The 18,935-nt window shown below is 47.2% G+C and overlaps 1 protein-coding gene across 2 annotated transcripts in view; it reads left to right on the top strand.

Annotated features, from left to right (window-relative positions):
- The first annotated feature begins 9,656 nt into the window (after positions 1-9,656).
- Positions 9,657-18,935, top strand: part of GPC3 (glypican 3) — a 420,580-nt gene continuing 411,301 nt past the window's right edge. The window contains exon 1 of one of the 2 annotated variants that reach the window (XM_043570776.1): positions 9,657-10,007. In XM_043570776.1, coding sequence (XP_043426711.1) covers positions 9,833-10,007 — 175 coding nt within the window. In that variant the 5' untranslated portion in view covers positions 9,657-9,832. The remainder of the gene's footprint in view (positions 10,008-18,935) is intronic. The other variant, XM_043570777.1, reaches the window with a different exon arrangement.

Below are 18,935 nucleotides of genomic sequence, written 5' to 3'. Positions count from 1 at the left end.
GAAGCACACAGAATCCTGCTTTATATTATCATCGTGTCTAGCGGCTGGCATGTGATTAAATGACCTTTTTGCCATAGGAGCAGTTGCACCGGGGAAGAGGAACTTTCCCTTCCATATGTGGGATAAATGTTTTCCCTCTCCATATAGACTATCAGCCGAGAGCCTGGCACTGTTTCTAGTCGTCAAGAAATCATTGGCCTTTTTCCTCTGAAGAAGAGTCAATTCGTTGCCTAGTATCTGGCAGAAAAAAAGAAAAGTAAATACAGCTTGATATTTCTGTACAGCAGTAAATTAGAAATGGTATGAGTAGTTGTGAATATGACTGTGAAGTTTAAAACCGGGGTAGATCTGGCTGCAAGCTCAAGTTTGAAAGCTTTTTTTCAGGAGTGAATTTGAGCTCCTGTAGTTACATCCAGGAAATACGAGCCATTACTAAGGCTGGGAATTGAGGGTAAGGCCAAAAAAAAAAAAAAAAAAAAAAGGGTCTGGAAATGTAATTGTAATTGGGGAGGCCGAACGACAGAGGTTAAGCCCTGGGAAATGGAAAGGCAAATCGGTGTCTGAGAATTCCTGGGCCTGTGGCAGTTGACTTGCTGGAGCCTGGCCATCACGGAGCACTGCTAGGCTCTCCTACCCTCCACATGGACCTGTTTTAAGGGAGGCTGCAGGAGGGTTGAGCCGGAGCCAACACTGGGTAGTTAAAGGAGACCCTCTGAGAGCATAGGTCCCCCTCAAACTTTCAAATCCTGCAAAATCTTGATAATCTGGCACCCCCCCCCCCCCAAAGCTGGCGTTGTGGCAAACCTGGCGATGACCTCACAACTAGAAATGCAAGACCTCAGTCATGCCCGGTGACTCTAGTGGTGAAAGAGAGACCTGGATAAGGACCGTGAGGGCAAGACTTTCCCCCCTAATCCCTGTATCAACAATGCTTGGAACATAGCGACTGTTAAATACATGCGGGTCATAAAAAATAAGGTAATGTGTATTAAAAACAAAAGCCAAACAGAAAACCTGGCTTTGAGGGCCTTTACAAGAAATAGTCTTAACGTTCGTAGGATAATGTGAATACCTACAATGTGCCAGATGCTTCACCTATATTATCTAATCCTCTCAAAGACCCTGCAAGGTTATGTTTCTCCTAGCATGCAGAGAAGCCGAAAGAATATTTGTATTATCACATGAATTTATCTACCCATTAATTCGTCAGCCAAGGTTAAATTTTTAAACCTTATTTTGTAAGTGAAGGCTCAGCCAGGTAGGGCAGCTGGCCTAAGGTCACCCAGCTAGTAAGTTAACAAAGCTGGAATTTGGACTCAGGACGATGTGACTCCAGGACCTACATTCATTCCATCACACCGCGGGGACCCTTGTGAACACGGTGTTGCGACAGAAGTTAAAGCAAGTAAACTAAAGGGTGGGTTGAACCTGACTGGATGGCTGAAGTTACTGGTTACCGATACCGAAAGCAAGGGGACAGCCTAGGAAGGGTCTTACGTTCCCGAATCACAATTTGTAGAAAGCACATTAATGCAGGAGGGCCTGGATCGATACATTCTGTATAGTACATTAAAGGGGAAGGGACAGATCTTGACAGGGCATTTTTGTTGCGGTTGTTTTTAAGAAAGCGAGTTTCATGATGTGTCACAGGCCCAGTACAGATTCAGCCCGATGTTTCGCCATTTCTGTACATTCACAACACGGTACGAAAAGTAAACATGATAAAACAGAGCAGCAAGAACAGATCAGATTAGGTCTCTTGTACTTTGTTGGATAAGGCAGGGAAATATGCAATACATTTCAGAGAGATTTCCACAGAAAGGATTGACACAGGGAAAAACCAGTAATATGCCCTCCAGAAGCTGACTACCGTCATTTCCAGGCAATCTAGTGACTTGGTAGACCCCCACGCAGCAAGATTTAGATAAACATAGTCTCTTACCGTTTAGTGCTTTACAATCTTAAAGAGTCAACATCAAAGCCTCAGTTATTTAAAGATTTTAACGACTTAATTCTAAAAATCTCTGAGACTTCTGGAGATAAAGAAAAGACGATAGAAGTATGCCTGTTTATATCTCCACCCTTGTAAATATTGCTTACAACAAGCATTCCTGGCTGCTCGTTAGGAGAAAAATTAGATTCTAAACGTTGTACACAGCACTGTTCTAAGATCGGGGCACAGAAGTCTAAGATTCCTTCCCTCAAGGAGTTCACAGTCACAGAAACGCAGACTGTCAGAGCTAGAAGGAACCTTAGAGAGCGTCCGGACCGCCTTCCTCAATTTCAAGTTGAGGAGGCTGTGTGGCTCAGAGAGGGTAAATTACTGATCCGGGGTCCCAATGTTCAGAGTGGCAGAACAAGAATTAGAAGCCAGCTCTTTTGACTGCTAGTCCTACGTTGTTGCAATTTTTCCGGTCCATTTGGGAAGACAGGAAACTCCCACGTGAAACAACTTCGGAACAATAGCAGACAAAAAGCTGCTAACAAACCATATGGTATTAACCATAAGTTTAACAGGAGTTTGAGGAGGACTGGAGACATCCAACAGAGCTTAAATCTTCTGCGTAATGACATTCAATTTATTTATGGCAGGGGGGGCTTGCGATGCTTCTGACATGCTGTACAGGATGAATGAGATGAAGGCATTCCAGGGGAGCGGGACTTCCCTCTGGATCTTACCATCTTGCTCTAAGAAGATAGGCTTTGGTACACAGGCTAGCATCTCCTTCACTTACAACAGAAAACCTGACATAAAATCGGGGAAGGGGTAGGCGGGAAATGATTGGTAAAATAAAACACAAAAGCTATGGAGTTCAACTTCTGTTTTGTAATTTACACCAAGATCTACTGAGATGCAAAGCCTCATGAAAATCATATTTACTCTCTTCTGAATATTGTTGAATAAGGGTGGGCCAAAGAAGAAGAATGCTTCCTTCTATGGGGAAATTTTTGTAGGAGAAATCTTTTAGTTAGAAATTTGTCTTCAAATGGGTTCTGTGTTACTGGAAAGTTTGTATGTGTTGGGATTTTTAAAAAATGTTTATTTATTTATTTATTTATTTATTTATTTATTCTTTGGAGAGAGACAGAGTGTGAACCGGCGAGGGGCAGAGAGAGAGGGAGACACAGAATCCAAAGCAGGCTCCAGGCTCTGAGCTGTCAGCACAGAGCCCGATGCGGGGCTTGAACCCACTAACCGAGAGATCATGACCTGAGCCGAAGTCAGACGCTTAACTGACTGAGTCACCCAGGACCCCCTGTGTTGTGATTTTAATAGGAGCTCTCTATAATGTGGAATGTGGAAATTTATTTTTGTAAAGAAAAGCATCACAGGGCTTTATTTGGAGAATATGTACTAAGTGACTATTATGGCACCGTGTACATACTAGGGCAATGCTTCTCAAACTGTAGTAAAGAATTCATTTATCTTATGGGGCGCCTGGGTGGCTCAGTCGGTTAAACGTCCGACTTCGGCTCAGGTCATGATCTCGCGGTCCATGAGTTCGAGCCCCGCATCGGGCTCTGTGCTGACAGCTCAGAGCCTGGAGCCTGCTTCGGATTCTGTGTCTCCCTCTCTCTCTGCCCCTCCCCCGTTCATACTCCGTCTCTCTCTGTCTCAAAAATAAATGAACGTTAAAAAAAATTTAAAAAAAGAATTCATTTATTTTATATTATGTTTATTTTCCATCCGACATGTACAAATACTTTGGGAAAATACAATAAAAATGAATGCCGAGAAAACCTGAAAAATAAAACCAAGATACAAGACTGTTTTTAAACAGTTATGAGACTCAACACTGGGGCCAATTCATCACGTGGTTCCATGTGGCTGCAATATCAAAATGCTATAACATTTTCTAAATGCTTGCTCTCCCTTTTTGTACTTAAGCTTGTCACAGATTGGTAGCAAACAGTGCAGGGACCAGCACAGGTACGCGGACCGCACTTTGAGTAGCACTTTCCTGGAGGAAATAGAAACGTAGTAAGAACCCATGCTCATCTAAAGCCTACAAGTCATGGTGGGCATAATGGTGGGAAACATCCGTTTGCTATACAATATGGCAAGTGTAGTGGCCCCTCCAGGTGTTGGTACAGCAAATATGGCAGACGCTGGGCTTGAGTGGTAGCGTATGGAAAGGTTCGGTACCACTCTCCCCTTCCTTTGGGTGTAGACCCCGACCACAATGCTTCTCAAGAACACAGTTCCTCAAGGACGGACAGCCTTTAGGGTAACTATAGAGTCAGGGGTGGAGTGGAGATGGTCTCTTCTTGAGAGTTGCTACTTTTGAAATTCCCTGAGACTTGGGACTGTGGATGGGGTTTGGGAAGTGGGATGGGAGAGGTGGCTGAGAAAGCATGAGTTGCCATCTGTGGTGGCGGCTGTCAATTTTCTTGCCTCCAAATTGCTAGGAATTCACGGAGGTCTGAGGATGGGAAAGGACCACGATGGAAGCAAATAACTTGAGAGGTCAGCTGCTGCAGATCCTTTGTTAACCTACTGGAGACCGAGGCTCCAGACCCTAAAGAGCCAGAAAAATACCATAGTAAAATTACTTATAGGTTCTCCACACCATACATCATGGTAAATATATTACATTACCTGAGCCACTGTGTTTTTTTGGCCACAATAATTCAAAGCAAAACAAAGTACGTGTGAATTGCCATGTGGCACATAAAACCATGCCTCGGGCATCGCCAGCCTTTAGATTTAATACTACCATATTCTCAACCACCAAACTACGACATTTTTTAGAAAACCAAACATCCTACGCAACAGACGAAATGTTAGATATAGAGAGATACAGTATATCTGCCCAATCAAAAAAAAATCAATGGACTCGGGATATGAAGAAATATGTTAGGAATCTAGATCAATATCCTTTATACAAACCAAGACAGAACAAAATAATTTTTTACTGGTAGCAATCAACATGATGCCACAAATAAAAATTTCAATAGTTCCCCCCCCATCCCCAAATCTTGGACTCTAACTTACAAGAACCTCAGTATATTTTGTGGATTTAGTGAGGGCAAAGCGTAGTCCCTGGTCTGAGGAGAGGCCATCCATCCACAACTCATAATGCAAGCATCTCAGCCGGCCCTATTAATTTTCCATACGCGCGGAGCCAAACTCTGCCTGGGATTATTATGCAATTTTCAAAATGGCTTTACGTCTTTCAACTTACAAAGTTACCATTTACATTGCACTGGCCTGCTGGCTGGGATGAATGAATGAACACTCTTTCCCAAAGGACCATAATTCATTCTCTGATCATAGCTTATACACTTGGGAGAATTGGGATCAGTGTGCCTGGCGCCTCCCTCCTCTCTGCCCCACAAAGGAGTCATACACTGCAAGAGAAGGGGAGACAAAGTGGCTGTGTGCCACGGAGCACAGAGGTGTGGCTAGGGAGGTGTTGACCGTGAGTAGCAGCCGTCCAACATATAAGCAACTGTCTACATGATGTGATTTCAGGTGCACCAAAAAAGGCCTCATTGCCCCTCAGTTTAAACACTCCCTTCCCACTGGCGAATGCCTAGAATTCCACAGTTTGGAGAGCTCTGTTCCTTTGGCTTAAAGCTTTGATCCCTGTCAAAATACCCGTACCCCTGGGTGGGCAGCCCCGTTATATCCTATCAACCAGATATGCTATAGGCGGATGGGTTTGAAAGTTTCTTCTCTGAAAGCAGATTTTGAGCGCAGGACCAAGGGGAGAAGATACTGTGCACCTGAGGGGGGTGGGGAGAGGAGGGCATCATCTGTGGGCCAGAGGGAACCGGGCCCAAGACAAACCATGTGTGTGTGTGTGTGTGTGTGTGTGTGCGTGTGTGGCCGTGTGCTCGGCTGTGTAGGAGCCTCTCCCGTGGCGGCAGCTGTTGAACACCCTTTCTTAGCTCTCTCCCAGAAACCTTGATTTATGCTGCTTCTGGAGCCACGGAACTAGACTCTCCTCCCAGCTACAGCAAGATAATAGCTGCTGGCTACAGCTGGGAATTCTCGAATTCTTTCAAACTGGAGACTAGGAACGAGAGGTGAAGAAAAGTTCTTCTGAGGTCCAAAGAGGAAAATGGGGCCCAGCGGTGTCATCTGAATGCTTCCAGCGGGACCCGAAAGCACAGAACCATGAACTGTAGAAAGTGAACGCTGGCTCACTCAGCACATCCTTTTGTGTTTCTCGACTGATTGTTTCTCTTTGTTTCTTCCAGCTGAAGAGTAAGCATGAGTCATCGGCCTGACTTCTAACCGAGGAAGGGAGCCTCGCAAGGTAAGACGGCTGTTTATGAAAAAGAGAAAAGGGAAAACCCGATCTAACTCCTACTCATCTGGGCAATACAGAGTATATACCGGAACAGATCTTATGCTTTGGTAACGGAACTGGATGTTCGTCAGTAAAACTCCACGTCACTGGATGGGCAGAGTTGACTGAATTGACATCTGCCAGTGGTGTTCCCACAAGTGTTCCCGAGCAGAAGCCTATTATTCCTCGGGGTCTGTTCCAGTGCTTGAAGTTCCACTGCCAGAGTCATCGCTTGTGGGCCGCCAGGCTAGAAAGACTTGGAGAGGCCCTTATGAAAATAGAACCACTGATGAAGCCTGGCACATTTTATTAACTCCTACCTTAGGTTGGCTTCAAGACTTGAAGAAGCTGCTTGGACAGGGAGCAGACGCTCTAAGGCCAAAGACGTAGCCCTCCAAATCTCCGGGCCAGTCTGCCCGGGACCCAGCCCAAATCCTGGTCATTCACATACCAACCCCCAAGTTTTGCCCTGTTGTCATACTCCCAACACCATTCCATGTTTTCCTTCAAGCCAGCTCACGTTTGTACTGAAAGCAGCTTGTGACGGCGCCGTCTACCCAGCTTTGTCCTAATGAAATCATGGGTTAGGGGCACTACATTTCTCTAATCCATACTAAAATAAAGATCGGTTAAAAGACAAACCAAAAACTTCACCGGCCCACATATCACCACAGCTTCACACACTTCACTCTGGGAAGCACTGGCCTGGTTCAGACAAAGTGTATTACATATAAACGTTTGTATTAAAAATAGGTTACATTCCCTCATTTCAAGGTACTCAATACCCAGTAGTTGGAAACAACTGTTGCCTTTGTAGTTAGTTGCATGAGCTCTGGAAGATCATGAATTTATGGGAGGTCATGTCTTCCTCTGCGAGGTCATGAAATTCAATCAATGCTTGCCTTCCAATCTGCCCTTTGGTCGCAGGGCTCCACAGGTGGAACATATCAAACTCACCAGCCAAATTATGACTCTTAATTGGTGTTTCTTTTAAAGTGGATATGTCATTTGTCAAATGTTCAATGCAGGCGCAGGCCTAGCCCCAGGCAAAATTATGAAGTAGGAGAAGAATGCCAGATACATAGGCGGCACTCAAATGTTTGTTGAAAAAAGAATGAATGAGCCCTCCGTCCTTGACTCCTTCTCTCCCAACCCCCACAGCCCCCAGGTCACTATGCCTTTTTCGTTCTACGCCCAAATACAGCTGCTAGTTTTTTGCCTTCCAGATCTCCTCTGCCCTGAGCCTTTATCATTTCTCGACTGGATTGTTTTCACAGCGTTTTCACTTGCTTCCAATCCTCTTCCTTCTCCAAGCCATTCTCCACAATCCACGATGTCGCTGGAGAGATCTTTTCCTAAGGCAAACATGATCATGTCACCCCTCTGCTTAACATTCCCTTACGTGGTTCCCCAGGCTCCTTGGCCTGGCTTCAAGACCGCATAATCTGGCCCTTGCTCACCTTGGCTGGTTGAGCTCCCCTGACCGCCTGCCTACCTAGCGTGAAACATTACTTGTGCTTCCCACTTGCACTTCTCCAACGGGGGCCATGCCAGGCTCTCCTGGCTCAGGCTCTGTTCACGCTTCTTCTTTTCCCTTGGCACCCTCCTTGCCATCTTCTTTTCTGACCTCAGCTGGCCTTTTCCATCTAAGTTTAGGGAACCATCTCTTCTGGGAAGCTTTCTCTGACCTCCCCGCTTACCCCTTAGAACCCGTGGCCTTTTGCCTCCGTCTTATCTCCGGCCATGTGCTGCGTTAACATTTTCTACTTGGTCGTTTTCCCCATTAACTTGTAGGTCTTTGAAGTTAGGTACCATGGGTTAATCTTTGGATCCCCATTGTCTGTTTGCGTCCCACGTATCTGGCGTGTAGTAGGGTAGTAGGAGTTCAAATATTTGTTATTGAATGAATGAATGAACAAAAGAGTCAACTCCTCACCAGGCTTCCCTCCTTTGCCTCTTTTCTCCGTCCGCAAGTTCTGGCACACGCCCCTGGCCTGGCATTCCCTGGAAAACTCCTGGCGTGGAGGCTCTCCCTTTTCTTTCCTTAGCAAAACCTACTTTTACCTCCATCAGAAGCAACACAATCAGATGATAAACTAATTCACACTGGGGTGTTAAGTCATGCCATTATACAAATACTTATTGAGTTCCTACTATGTGCAAGGCACTATGCTAAGGTGTGTGCGTGGGAGTCACAGAAAATAAGAGGGGAGTTAAAGATCCTTGCCTAGGAACACATAGGTAATGACTAAATGCATTCCTCCTTGGAGAGGTATTTCATTTTCAAAGAACTGGTTCTGATGGTGAAATTTAAGCAGGAGAGGTGGGGATTTGGGTCTAGGAGACAACAGCCTTCTACTCCTTCTGCGAAACAGGCTAGCTCTGGCTCAGTGAATTTGCTGTGTCCAATGATTTTGTAATGAGTTAGGCTGGCGTTAAGCTCCAGGTTATTTTGTTGTCGCCAGTTGTGCTTTGCTTCACGAAGCGTCACCTGGGGCTATCTTGCAGGAGACAGATTCTTTTCACATTCTGGGATCAGGTGCTTTCTCTGATTTTGCGTGGCTCTTTGGAATCAAACCTAGCACATCCCATGGGCTTTGAGACTTTTTAGGTACGGGAGTCAGAGAAGAGGCAGGCTGTGACCCGCCCCCCCCCCCCCCCGCCGCACCGGCGGTCCCCAGCTGCCCCAGAATGTAACTATTCGTGGGTTGGGTTTGCGAACCCGGCCGGGGTTGCCGCGTTGGGAAAACGGTGCGAGGGAAGCCCCTCGGAGAGCAGGAAGAGGTGGTGGATTTTGCACGGAAGGGGAAGACCTCGGGTGGCTCCGGTGGCCAGAGACGAGCTGGACAGGGCTGGCAGGAGGCCTGTGGCGAAGCGGAGAGGGGCCCCGAGGCCAGGGAGCCCCGCGCACCACGAAGGATGGAGAGGTTGCAAAAATCCTAAAGGGAAAAGCCCTGCCGGCTGTAGGCCAATGAGCGGCGGGAAGGAGGAGTGAGGCTGGGGAACTTCTCCCAGAGCCAGTCAGAGGGGACGGCTGCTGGGAAGCCAATCAGCGCGCCGGAGCCCGCAGCCCCTCTGCAGTAGTTATGCCAGAGCGCCCTGGGTAGAGCGGCGGCGAGCGGGCAGCTGGGCTGGGCCGCCAGGAACCACCGCACGCGCTCGGCGCCCTCCTCCCCGCCGCCCTCGCCCGGTCCCCGCGCCGCCGCGCCCCCGCGGGCCCCGCGGCCCCGCGCCCCGCACCCGCGGGCTCGCCACCGCTCGGCGGCCGCCGCCCCCTGGCCGCGCGCTTGGCCTCGCCCCGCCCCGCCCGGTCCCCCGTCGCCCCGCCCCGCCCGCCGGCCCCGCCCCGCCCGAGCCGCCGAGCCGTTCCCGCCCTCGCCCCGCGCCCAGGTAGCTGCGAGGAAACTTTTGCCGCGGCTGGGTAGCGGCACGTCTCCCGCTCCTCAGGGCCGCTGCCAGCCTCGCCGGGTCTCGGGACTGCTCTCGCTCCCGCTGCCACTCTCCCGCGCTCTCCTCGCTGCCCGCGAAGCAGGATGGCGGGGACCGTGCGCACCGCGTGCTTGGTGGTGGCGATGCTGCTCGGCTTGGACTGCCCCGGACAGGCGCAGCCCCCGCCGCCGCCGCCGGACGCCACCTGTCACCAGGTCCGCTCCTTCTTCCAGAGACTGCAGCCCGGACTCAAGTGGGTGCCCGAAACCCCCGTGCCAGGTGAGGAGGAGTCCCCGCGCGCGTGCCCCGCGCCCGGCGGTGAGCCGGGGTGGGGGGTGGGGGTGGGGGGCGAGTGGCGGCCGTACCCCGAGCGCGCCGGCCCGCGGGCCGGCGGTCGTACGCCCCGCCGCTGGGCACTCGGGAGCGGTCGCTGCGCCCGCGGCCCGGCCAGGTCTACCGGGGGAGGGCGGAAGGGTGAGTAGGGATCGTGTCTGCATCCCCCCGACTCGCTCTGCTGTCGGGGAAGGTGCGGGTGGGAGGAACCGCGGGGATGGCCTTCCCGCGAGCGCCCATTTTTGGGGGGAGGGCGGGAAGGGGGGAGCTGCTTCCCTGGGCCTCGGCGAACTGCCGCCCCACAGCCGAGCCGGTGCCTCGGGCGTTTGCCACCCTCGCTCGCACGAACGTGCCAGCATTTCAGCCTCAGCCGGACCGCGGCTCCGGCCTTTCCCTCCCCAACCTGCCCCCACGCCCTCCTTTCCGCAGCCTGGGTTCCCGGGGCTCGCGGGCCCAAGTGCAGGCAAAGTTGAGGACAGATCTCCGAATCCGCAGTGGCAGGTAGAGACACGCCGGGGGAAACTTTTGAGTAGGTGGGTCCCCGCGATGAGGAGGACCGATCCTTTTCCTTCAAAACAGCGTCCCTTATCTAGGTTGGCAAAATCGCTTCGGAAACGGTGCTGCTGGCCGGGGAGCAGGAGTCCAAAGATGATTTAACTCCTCCCCTTCTCAAATTCATCTGCCTTCTTGACAGGCTGGACCCTGAAGGGGAGATGATTTTAGGTGGAGGAAAGTTTCCGAACGCCTGCCTTTTGTTCTGCACAATCAGATCGTGTTGTAAGGGCGTATTTTAACCCTAGCTCAGGGCTGCCGCTGTCAACAGATGAATATTAATGGCCTCGCGTGATTGACTGTCCCGCGGTTGGACTCCTAAAAGCCTGCTTTAGAATCCAATTAGGACAAGTTGCTACACTGACAATGCGGGCAAGAAGAGTTGGTTTCAAACAGGTTAATTTATCGGAGGTGCGCTCCGCAGCAAACGGCCGGTGGCAGTCGCAAACCCTGCGACGTCTGTGGCCTCCGGGGTCTCTTTCCCGACCCGTGCATCCGGCGGGGCGCGCGCCCCGCGCTTCGGAGGGATCGGGAAGCAGCCCTCGTCAAAACTTGGCTCGTGGCTCTCAACAAGTCAGAGAGGCGGGTCCGATGGTCGGACCAAGTTGTGAATGCGATGCGCGCCCTGTGGGCGCTAGCAGCGAGCGTTCGCGAGCGGGAGGTTACCTAGGCAGCCAGCGCGCCCTCAGCCCTCAGCCTTTTCTTTAGGTGGATGAAAAGAGCCAAGCGAGCCTGCTGTTTGGTTGCAAAGGTAATTGGTCACCCCTTTTGGCGACTGAAATGCATTTGCGCGTACGTTAAATATTGCTTGGCAGGATTTCGCTTTATGGGAGGGGAGAACTGCCTCTTCCACTGTTAGGTGTTAATAACGTACCGCGTGGGCGTGTGCAGGAGCCGTAAGGGGCAACCTACGAATCGGTTCCACAGGGCTGAAACAACAGGCGAATGTCTCTCCCCTCGAAGTGCCGTGGTAATTAGATTGCTAAGGCCAGAGAACACGCTTTTGTTGATAATGTAAAAATTGGTCCTCACAGGATGAGTCCCCACAAGATGAATGGGTCCAGGGTTGGGGTTGGGGCCACATTTGGCTGATTTGAAGCCAGGGAGTAAAGGTTGTGCTCAAAAGAAGAAAAAGACCAGAGGGAACACGCTGATACTCAGTGAGCAACCCCCTCCCTGTACGCACACTCGTGCTGGCTGGTGCTGGCCCTCCCTCCTCCTCCCCAGCTCTCTGGCTGCCTGCCTCTTCACAGCATCTGTATACAAGTACTGGGACGGCCCACACACTGTGTGTAAGAGATTTGGCCTGGGCCTCCTCCCTCTGAGCTCCCTTGCTCCCTGCCTAGGGATGGCCATGCTGCAGAGAACAGGAACTCCTAATGGGGATTTTTCCTTTTCCTCCAGTATTTCCCGAACTCTGTAGGAAAAAAAAAATCACTTTCCAAGGGTCTTCGTAGAAACCCAGCTTCCCTGCTTCACTTGTATTTAACAAACACGTGCAGTGGTGAGCTCTATGTGGCCGGCACTGCTTTGACTCCGGCTGGAGTAAGGCCAAACTTCAAATACGGTGATACCCATGCCGCTACCATGTATCCTGGATTTTCTGGGGGCAGTGCAGATTGCCAGTACTCTGTCTTGGCACGAAAACCATGTGTCCTGGATTTCACTTGGGCAAATGTGGTCACTGTAGAGTGGAAAACATGGTGAAAATCCTAATGTCCATGTGTGGAAAGAGCTCATCAGTATTTCAGAGAAGAGACGATAATGGCAGACTAAATACAATGGCAAGTGCATAATTTCAAAGTGAATAAATGTGTAATTTGCTGCTGTCATTCAGTGGTTGGAAATTGAAAGAGAGCTGCAAATTATTTGATAGTTATGAACCATCAAGATGACCGCTTGACTTTTTTTTTTCCATCTATATTTTAAGCCGTGTTCAGTTTTCCCGCTCCACTGTATTAACTGCATTAAAGCTTTCTTTGTCCCACATAAAATGAGATTTGGTCACAGTAAGGAGAAATCCTGGAGAATGTCCTGTGTCACTTAGGGGGAGCATTTGGGATTGACTGCTAACTTCGGCCATTAGCAGAATTGGGTTAGAGTGGATAAGGTACATTTCTTATGCTAATATGGATGAGACTAAATGGCGTTTGAAATCAGCCAGCCTAAACAATAAATCACTGGTGTTGAAGGGGGCTACACCAGACTTCCACAAAGCTGATCTAAAGCCTTACAATCTCATGTTCCCATTTCTTTTAGAGCGTTCAAAGGCACGGGATAGCAATTCTAAATAGCATGTCCCCCAAATCCATAGATCTTTTCATACCCCACTCTCTTTTTTAAGGATTTGTAACTTGGAAAGCACCACAGATGGAAACCAGGCACACAGAGTTAGCATTTGGCAGAAAAATCCATATAACTGACTTCCAGTGTAGCTCTTTTGCCCTTATTTAATTTAGAAAAATTCAGAAAAAAGCCGATGAGCTCATAAGTCTAGATGTTTATTTTGTTTTGCTTAACCTACCCACAGGCGCAATCAAGAATGGATACAATTTTAGGCAAGGAACGTGAGCTAGTAATCAGACAATGATGTTTCCAATTGTCTCAAGGGAATGTTACAGAAGTCTGAAAAAAAAATTCCTCTAAACAAAAATCAAGTGTAATTCACTTTATGAATGCCATACACCACTTTTGTGGGGGGTGGTGGTGAAGGGGACGGATCGGAATGAGAAAATCAAACAAACCGTGGTAGTGTTGCAACTCCCCAAAGATTGAGGGATCTTGCCTTAGAGGGCCTTGGAAAGTGCGGGAACCGATCCAGAAGGCCAAACTCCGGTATGGGTAAAAGGCAACCCTGAAGAGCCAGGATGGACTTGGCGTTTCTCAAAATAGATGAAACGACATAAAAATCAAGATCAGCATTCTCGAAACAAAGAGAGAGTGTGCTATTGGTTGTTGTTGTTTTAAAGTGTGAGAACTAGCAACCGTATTTGCGTGGCCAGCTGTGGTTCCCCCCATTCGTTTGAAGCAGTTAGTGGTCCTAGCGTCGAGAGGGAGAAGAAGAAGTGAAGTGTTGGGAGGGTTTTCTCTCTTCCGAGACCGCACCAGACATTTGGGCCAGCAGGTGATTCGTTAAAACTTGGAAAAAGTCGTATTATTGTATGCTAACTGGGAACAGTTGGGAGAGTCCTTTTGAATGTGGTCAGTGTATTTCTTCCACGCGCCCCGATGGTCGGTCCCGAGCTGTGCGTGGAGGGAAGCGTGGATCCGATTGACGAGATAGCTGATGACTTGGGCTGCAACAAGTGTGAGAGTGGCGCCCCTTGGCAGGCCCTGCACGAGGTGCTGGAGGTGCCGAGGGGAGCAAGACACAGTCCCTTTTGTCAAGGCCGCTCGCATTCTAGTGGGGGAGCATACGCGTAAACAGGCTTCTCAGGAAACTTGTAGGATTAAACAGGGTGAAAAGGGCTAGAAAATACCTCCAGGAAATTGGCTGAAATGGTCACAATAGCCAGCCTGGGCAAGGGAAAAGAACTGAAGAGATGAAGTGGGAGATAGGGCGAAGGCTCTTAATAGGGCCGCCATCTTACAAAGTTTTCTTAATTCTTGGAGCAAATTCCGTGTTTGTAAGCATTAGGAGATGTGTGCATGAGATAATTCTGATGGATGCTAGATGACACAGATGGTGTCAGTTTTGCAATTTTTTTTTTCCTGTGGGCTGGTAGATTGCATCCAATATTTTGATGCAATATTTTTGAGCATTCTGCTACTTTCATCTTCAGAGTCGCAATGTTTGGTGTTCACTGTAGCCTAGAAAAAGGCTGCTTATTACCAACCTGGGAAGAAAGAGGCCTGGATTTGTCTGCTATGAGACAAGACAGAAAATATTTTTTTCTCCTTAAATGGCAGCTATCAATGACCATGCCAACTTTAGTGTTTGATGCATGTACAAAAGCATGGGTCTTAAGAGGTATCTTATTACTCATTTCTAAGAAAATTGAAGATAATCACTTATAACTTGTGCACCCGATACATCATTTGGAAAGAATTTCACTAGGGATCATATTGCTCAACTGAAAAGTTCTGGCACGCTGAATTTGTACATTTTTGTGAATGCTTCCTTTACTCTGATCTCTCGCTTTTTTCTGCATATGGTTATTTGTATGTTTTAGATTAGAAGCTTCTTAAAGGGAAAGCACTGCATTTGATGCAGTGTTGAGCACAATACCGAGAGCACCATAGGGCAGTTAGTAAATTATTGACGATAATAGAATTTCTAGATCATTATGTATTCTCTATGAACTCTCAAATACTTTCCTAAGCTCTGTGTCATCTTACTTATTTTCAAAGCCTAAGTCCAGTTTCTTCTGGCACATTATTGGGGTATGTGGACAAACTTTTCAGGCTACATATATTTTGGCTGGAGAAAGATTCGGTCTTTCCTTAGTTAGCTGGCAACGCATACCATCAAGCAGGGCTTATTAATGTCGAGTACCCAAAGAACAGATTGAAATTAGCAACATTGTTATGACTGGTTTAGTATCATTACAGATCAACAATTATTATAGCACATAAATTGTAGGACATCTCTTAAATCAAACTCTCTTTGATTTCATGTCAGCTAGACCTTTCTCGTTAACGTTGACGTTACCGTATTTGGGAGTTGAGCTGTAACACATGCACAGACCTGTTGAAGTACCCCACACGTTTCTGTAACCTGGGATCAGAATTTGTGCTCAGGCTCCATTCAAGAGACCGTAGTAGGAGCCAACATCTATTCAGCCCTAGCCAAGCTTGCAAATGGGTTTGATGTTTTGGGTAATCTAGGGTCTAATGGCAAGTGTGGGCAGAACCCTCCCCCCCCACTCATCTGCCCATATTTAGCAAATTGTCTGGCTTGAAACAGGATCTCCAGCACTCCATTAAGAAATGAGCATCGGAGAATAGAATCCAAATCACGGGCCCCAGACTGGCTTTGGAGACAGCATAAGGTAATGGGAATTTACCTTCTGAGATAGAATGTCAGGGAGAATGCGATTCAGAAAGCAAGGTGAAGGTGGGCATACCGACAGAGAAAATGTGCGTTTTGAAATGCTGCATTTGAGGGGAAAACCCTCACTGGAACATTACCGTCTCGCTTGAACACCTTGTTGAATACAAAGTAAAGAAGATTTAGTTCCATACTTCCAGTTGGGCCGACTGAAGATCAATTACGTGGGTGCCAATTATTAGAAATACGTGTCTGCCATTTTTAAACAAAAATGAATCCAGATCGATTACCAAGAAAGGCATTTTCACTTCTGCCTCTCTTTGTGTGTAGCTGGATAAAGCCTTAATGGAGAGTTTGTATTTTTCCTCATGAGTAAAAAAAGAGTGAGTGTTAGGACCAAAATGCATTGCCAGTGTTCCAAACAGTTAATTACTTCCAGTAGCTGAAATTGTATTTATATGCTAGATTAGTAAATCTCCTAAGCTCTTTGAAGTATACTTAATAGGCTTATATTGATAAATAATTGATAGGAAGGGAGATAAAATACAAGTGAGAGTGGCAAGAAGAAGGGACAGGGAAGTTAAAGCCATTATAAAAGAAACCCCCACTCATTGTATCCTATCTATCCACCTGAAAGTTGAATGATGTACATTTCTCAGAAATGATGGTTCTGAGGGCCGCCTGGGTGGCTCAGTCGGTTTAGTGTCTGACTCTTGCTTTCATCTCAGGTCATGGTCTCAGGGTCGGGGGGATTGACCCTGCATCAGGCTCCACGCTATGCATGGAGCCTGCTTGAGGTTCTCTCTCTCTCTCCCTCCCCTTCTCTCTGCCCCTCCCCCCACACATGTGTGCGCATGTGCGTCCTCTCTCTCTCAAATAAAATAAAATGAATAATAATAATGAAAAATAAAACATTTTAGAAGAAGTGATGCTTTTGAGAATATCCTGTGTTTTTCAGGATTTTCACAATGAAATATGTGTTTATTTCTTATAAATCCAGAATGAGGCAGAATCTTAGACTACAATTTTAATTGGTCTTCCTGAGTCTGTCTTTTGGAAATAAGTGTATGCCTGCAAAATTAGAAATTGTGGGTATGGCATCTTTCAGGCATGTGTTCATTTTCATCTACGTCTGCCTTACTGGGCTGGAATCTTCATATCTGTATCTGCAGAATGTAGCACAGAGCATAGTACAAATCGTAGGTGCTCAATAAATATTTGTAGACTAAATGAATGAATGGAGGTAGAAATGTATTACAAAGAAAATTTCCTTGAAGCCAATATTTAAGTAGTTGATTCACTTTTACTAATATATTAAGGTTTCTCAAAAAGTATTTTTCAGGTCAAAAATCCATTTGTTGTCTATAGGTAAGTGTCAAAGAACTGTTTTAATTCACGTGGCTGCACTCTAATTCCCTGAAAGAAGTAGACTAGCCAAATCTTACGAGAGGTAAGTATTCTGTGCTTGTCTACAAGGCTATTCTAAGTAGTTTATAGATAAATACATCTACGTCTACATAAATGCATACATTTCCTTTACAAATCTGGTATTTAGGTTCCAAAAATAATGCAGCTTGGTGGCACTTAACAGAAACATACAAGGGATGTATGTAAGTTTTTCTTTGCTCTTTGGTGTTCCTTACGTAGAACATCGAGTTTCATAAGTGTACATTTAGAAGGACATAATCCAAAGTGGATATTCAGCCATGGAGATTTTATTGGAGTCGGATAAAGGGCCTCATGAGAGTTCTCTTAATTTCTGTATGCGTTAGAGCAGACTTTTAAAGTCAGCTGAGAAAACTCAACTAGTTGGCTAGGGATGACCCACTGCGAATTCTTTCAGCTAGACGCCCAACTAGGAAAGAGGGTAAAAAAGAAAGGGAGAGTGTTCTTTTGAAAATAATATCCGAATTGCCTTTGTATCCTTTCCTCCTTAATTATGGTTCTGCTCCCTCTCCCCTAAACTCTTCATTCTGGTACTTGTATTATATAGCAGCATCCTGGGATTCCTCATTGCTCTCTGTCCAGTTTTGGTTTGGATGATCGAAGCTGAGGGAAACGTGGGGAAGACAGGAAGGGTTAGAGCTACAGATTCAGGGAGGACGTTCAAATCCCTTACCCTGGCATGTATCAGACAGTTCACTGACACATAACAGACTTGAAAGGAGTAGAAAACATTTGACTTTGGAAATTTGCATGTGCAGAGAAAGTGTGGAGATATGCCCCAATTGCATCTGGGTCACAGAAATACTCTTTGTGCACGTCTTGGTTTGGTGAAGTACATAGCTTATTCATAGCATCTGCCAGACCCTACAGTCGTTGAATGTGGGAGCTATATTTGATTCATCGTGATGTCCTCTAGAGTGGTGAGTAGAGGGCCTTGTACAGAGTTGTTAATAAAGATTGGAATGAATGTGAGAATAAACGCCTAGAGACACAGTCTGCAGGACTTGACCGCTGTTGAATGAGATCCTAGGATGGCAGGCACCTAGAGAACGACTGGGTCTCTGGATGCATCATTGGCTAAGTTGATCTGCGGTAGGGACTGCGGATGGGGTGGTGGAGGGGAAGCCATTTTATTTGTTCTCTGTGGCCCTGGGAGCCTTGTTGCCCCTCTTTCAAGATTGAAGTCTGGGGGGGGGGGAGTGACAAATGGAAAATTTTACCTACAGATTTATCTAAATGTGGTCCTGGGGGGGAACCTGGCTGGCTCAGTCGGTGGAGCATGTGACTCTTGATCTTGGGATCGTGAGTTCAAGCCCCACATTGGGTATAGAGCCTACTTAAAAAAATAAGTGTGGTGTTTGGATATGTTTTATATGTATTTTTATTTATATATTTATACGTATGTGTGTATTCATAGATTATATATGTACAAATATTCTATATTTCTATTTTGATAGCAACAATTTATAATCATGTGTTATTTAAACTGTTTGAAAGTTGTTAATTATTCCTGTTGGTAGTGAGAGGTCTTTGAAAAAAAATTTTTTTAATGCTTATTTATTTGAGAGAGAGAGAGAGAGAGAGGGAGGGAGAAAGAGAGAGGCAGAACGTGAGCTGGGGACAGCAGAGAGAGAGGGAGACACAGAATCTGAAGCAGGCTCCAGGCTCTGAGCGGTCAGCACAGAGCACGATGCGGGGCTCAAACTCACAAACTGCGAGACCATGACCTGAGCTGAAGTCGGATGCTTAACTGACTGAGCCACCCAGGCGCCCCAATAGTGGGTGGTCTTTTACAACCATACCTTACATTTGTGTCGTGAAAGCCTTGCTTTCATATATCTTATGTACAGACAATGCAGTCACTCATAAAGTGTCCGCAGATTTTG

The sequence above is a fragment of the Prionailurus bengalensis genome, chromosome X (assembly GCF_016509475.1).
Source record: "Prionailurus bengalensis isolate Pbe53 chromosome X, Fcat_Pben_1.1_paternal_pri, whole genome shotgun sequence".
Taxonomy (NCBI): domain Eukaryota; kingdom Metazoa; phylum Chordata; class Mammalia; order Carnivora; family Felidae; genus Prionailurus; species Prionailurus bengalensis.
Note: the sequence above shows the minus strand (reverse complement) of the source record. Positions and strands in the feature narration are given on the sequence as shown.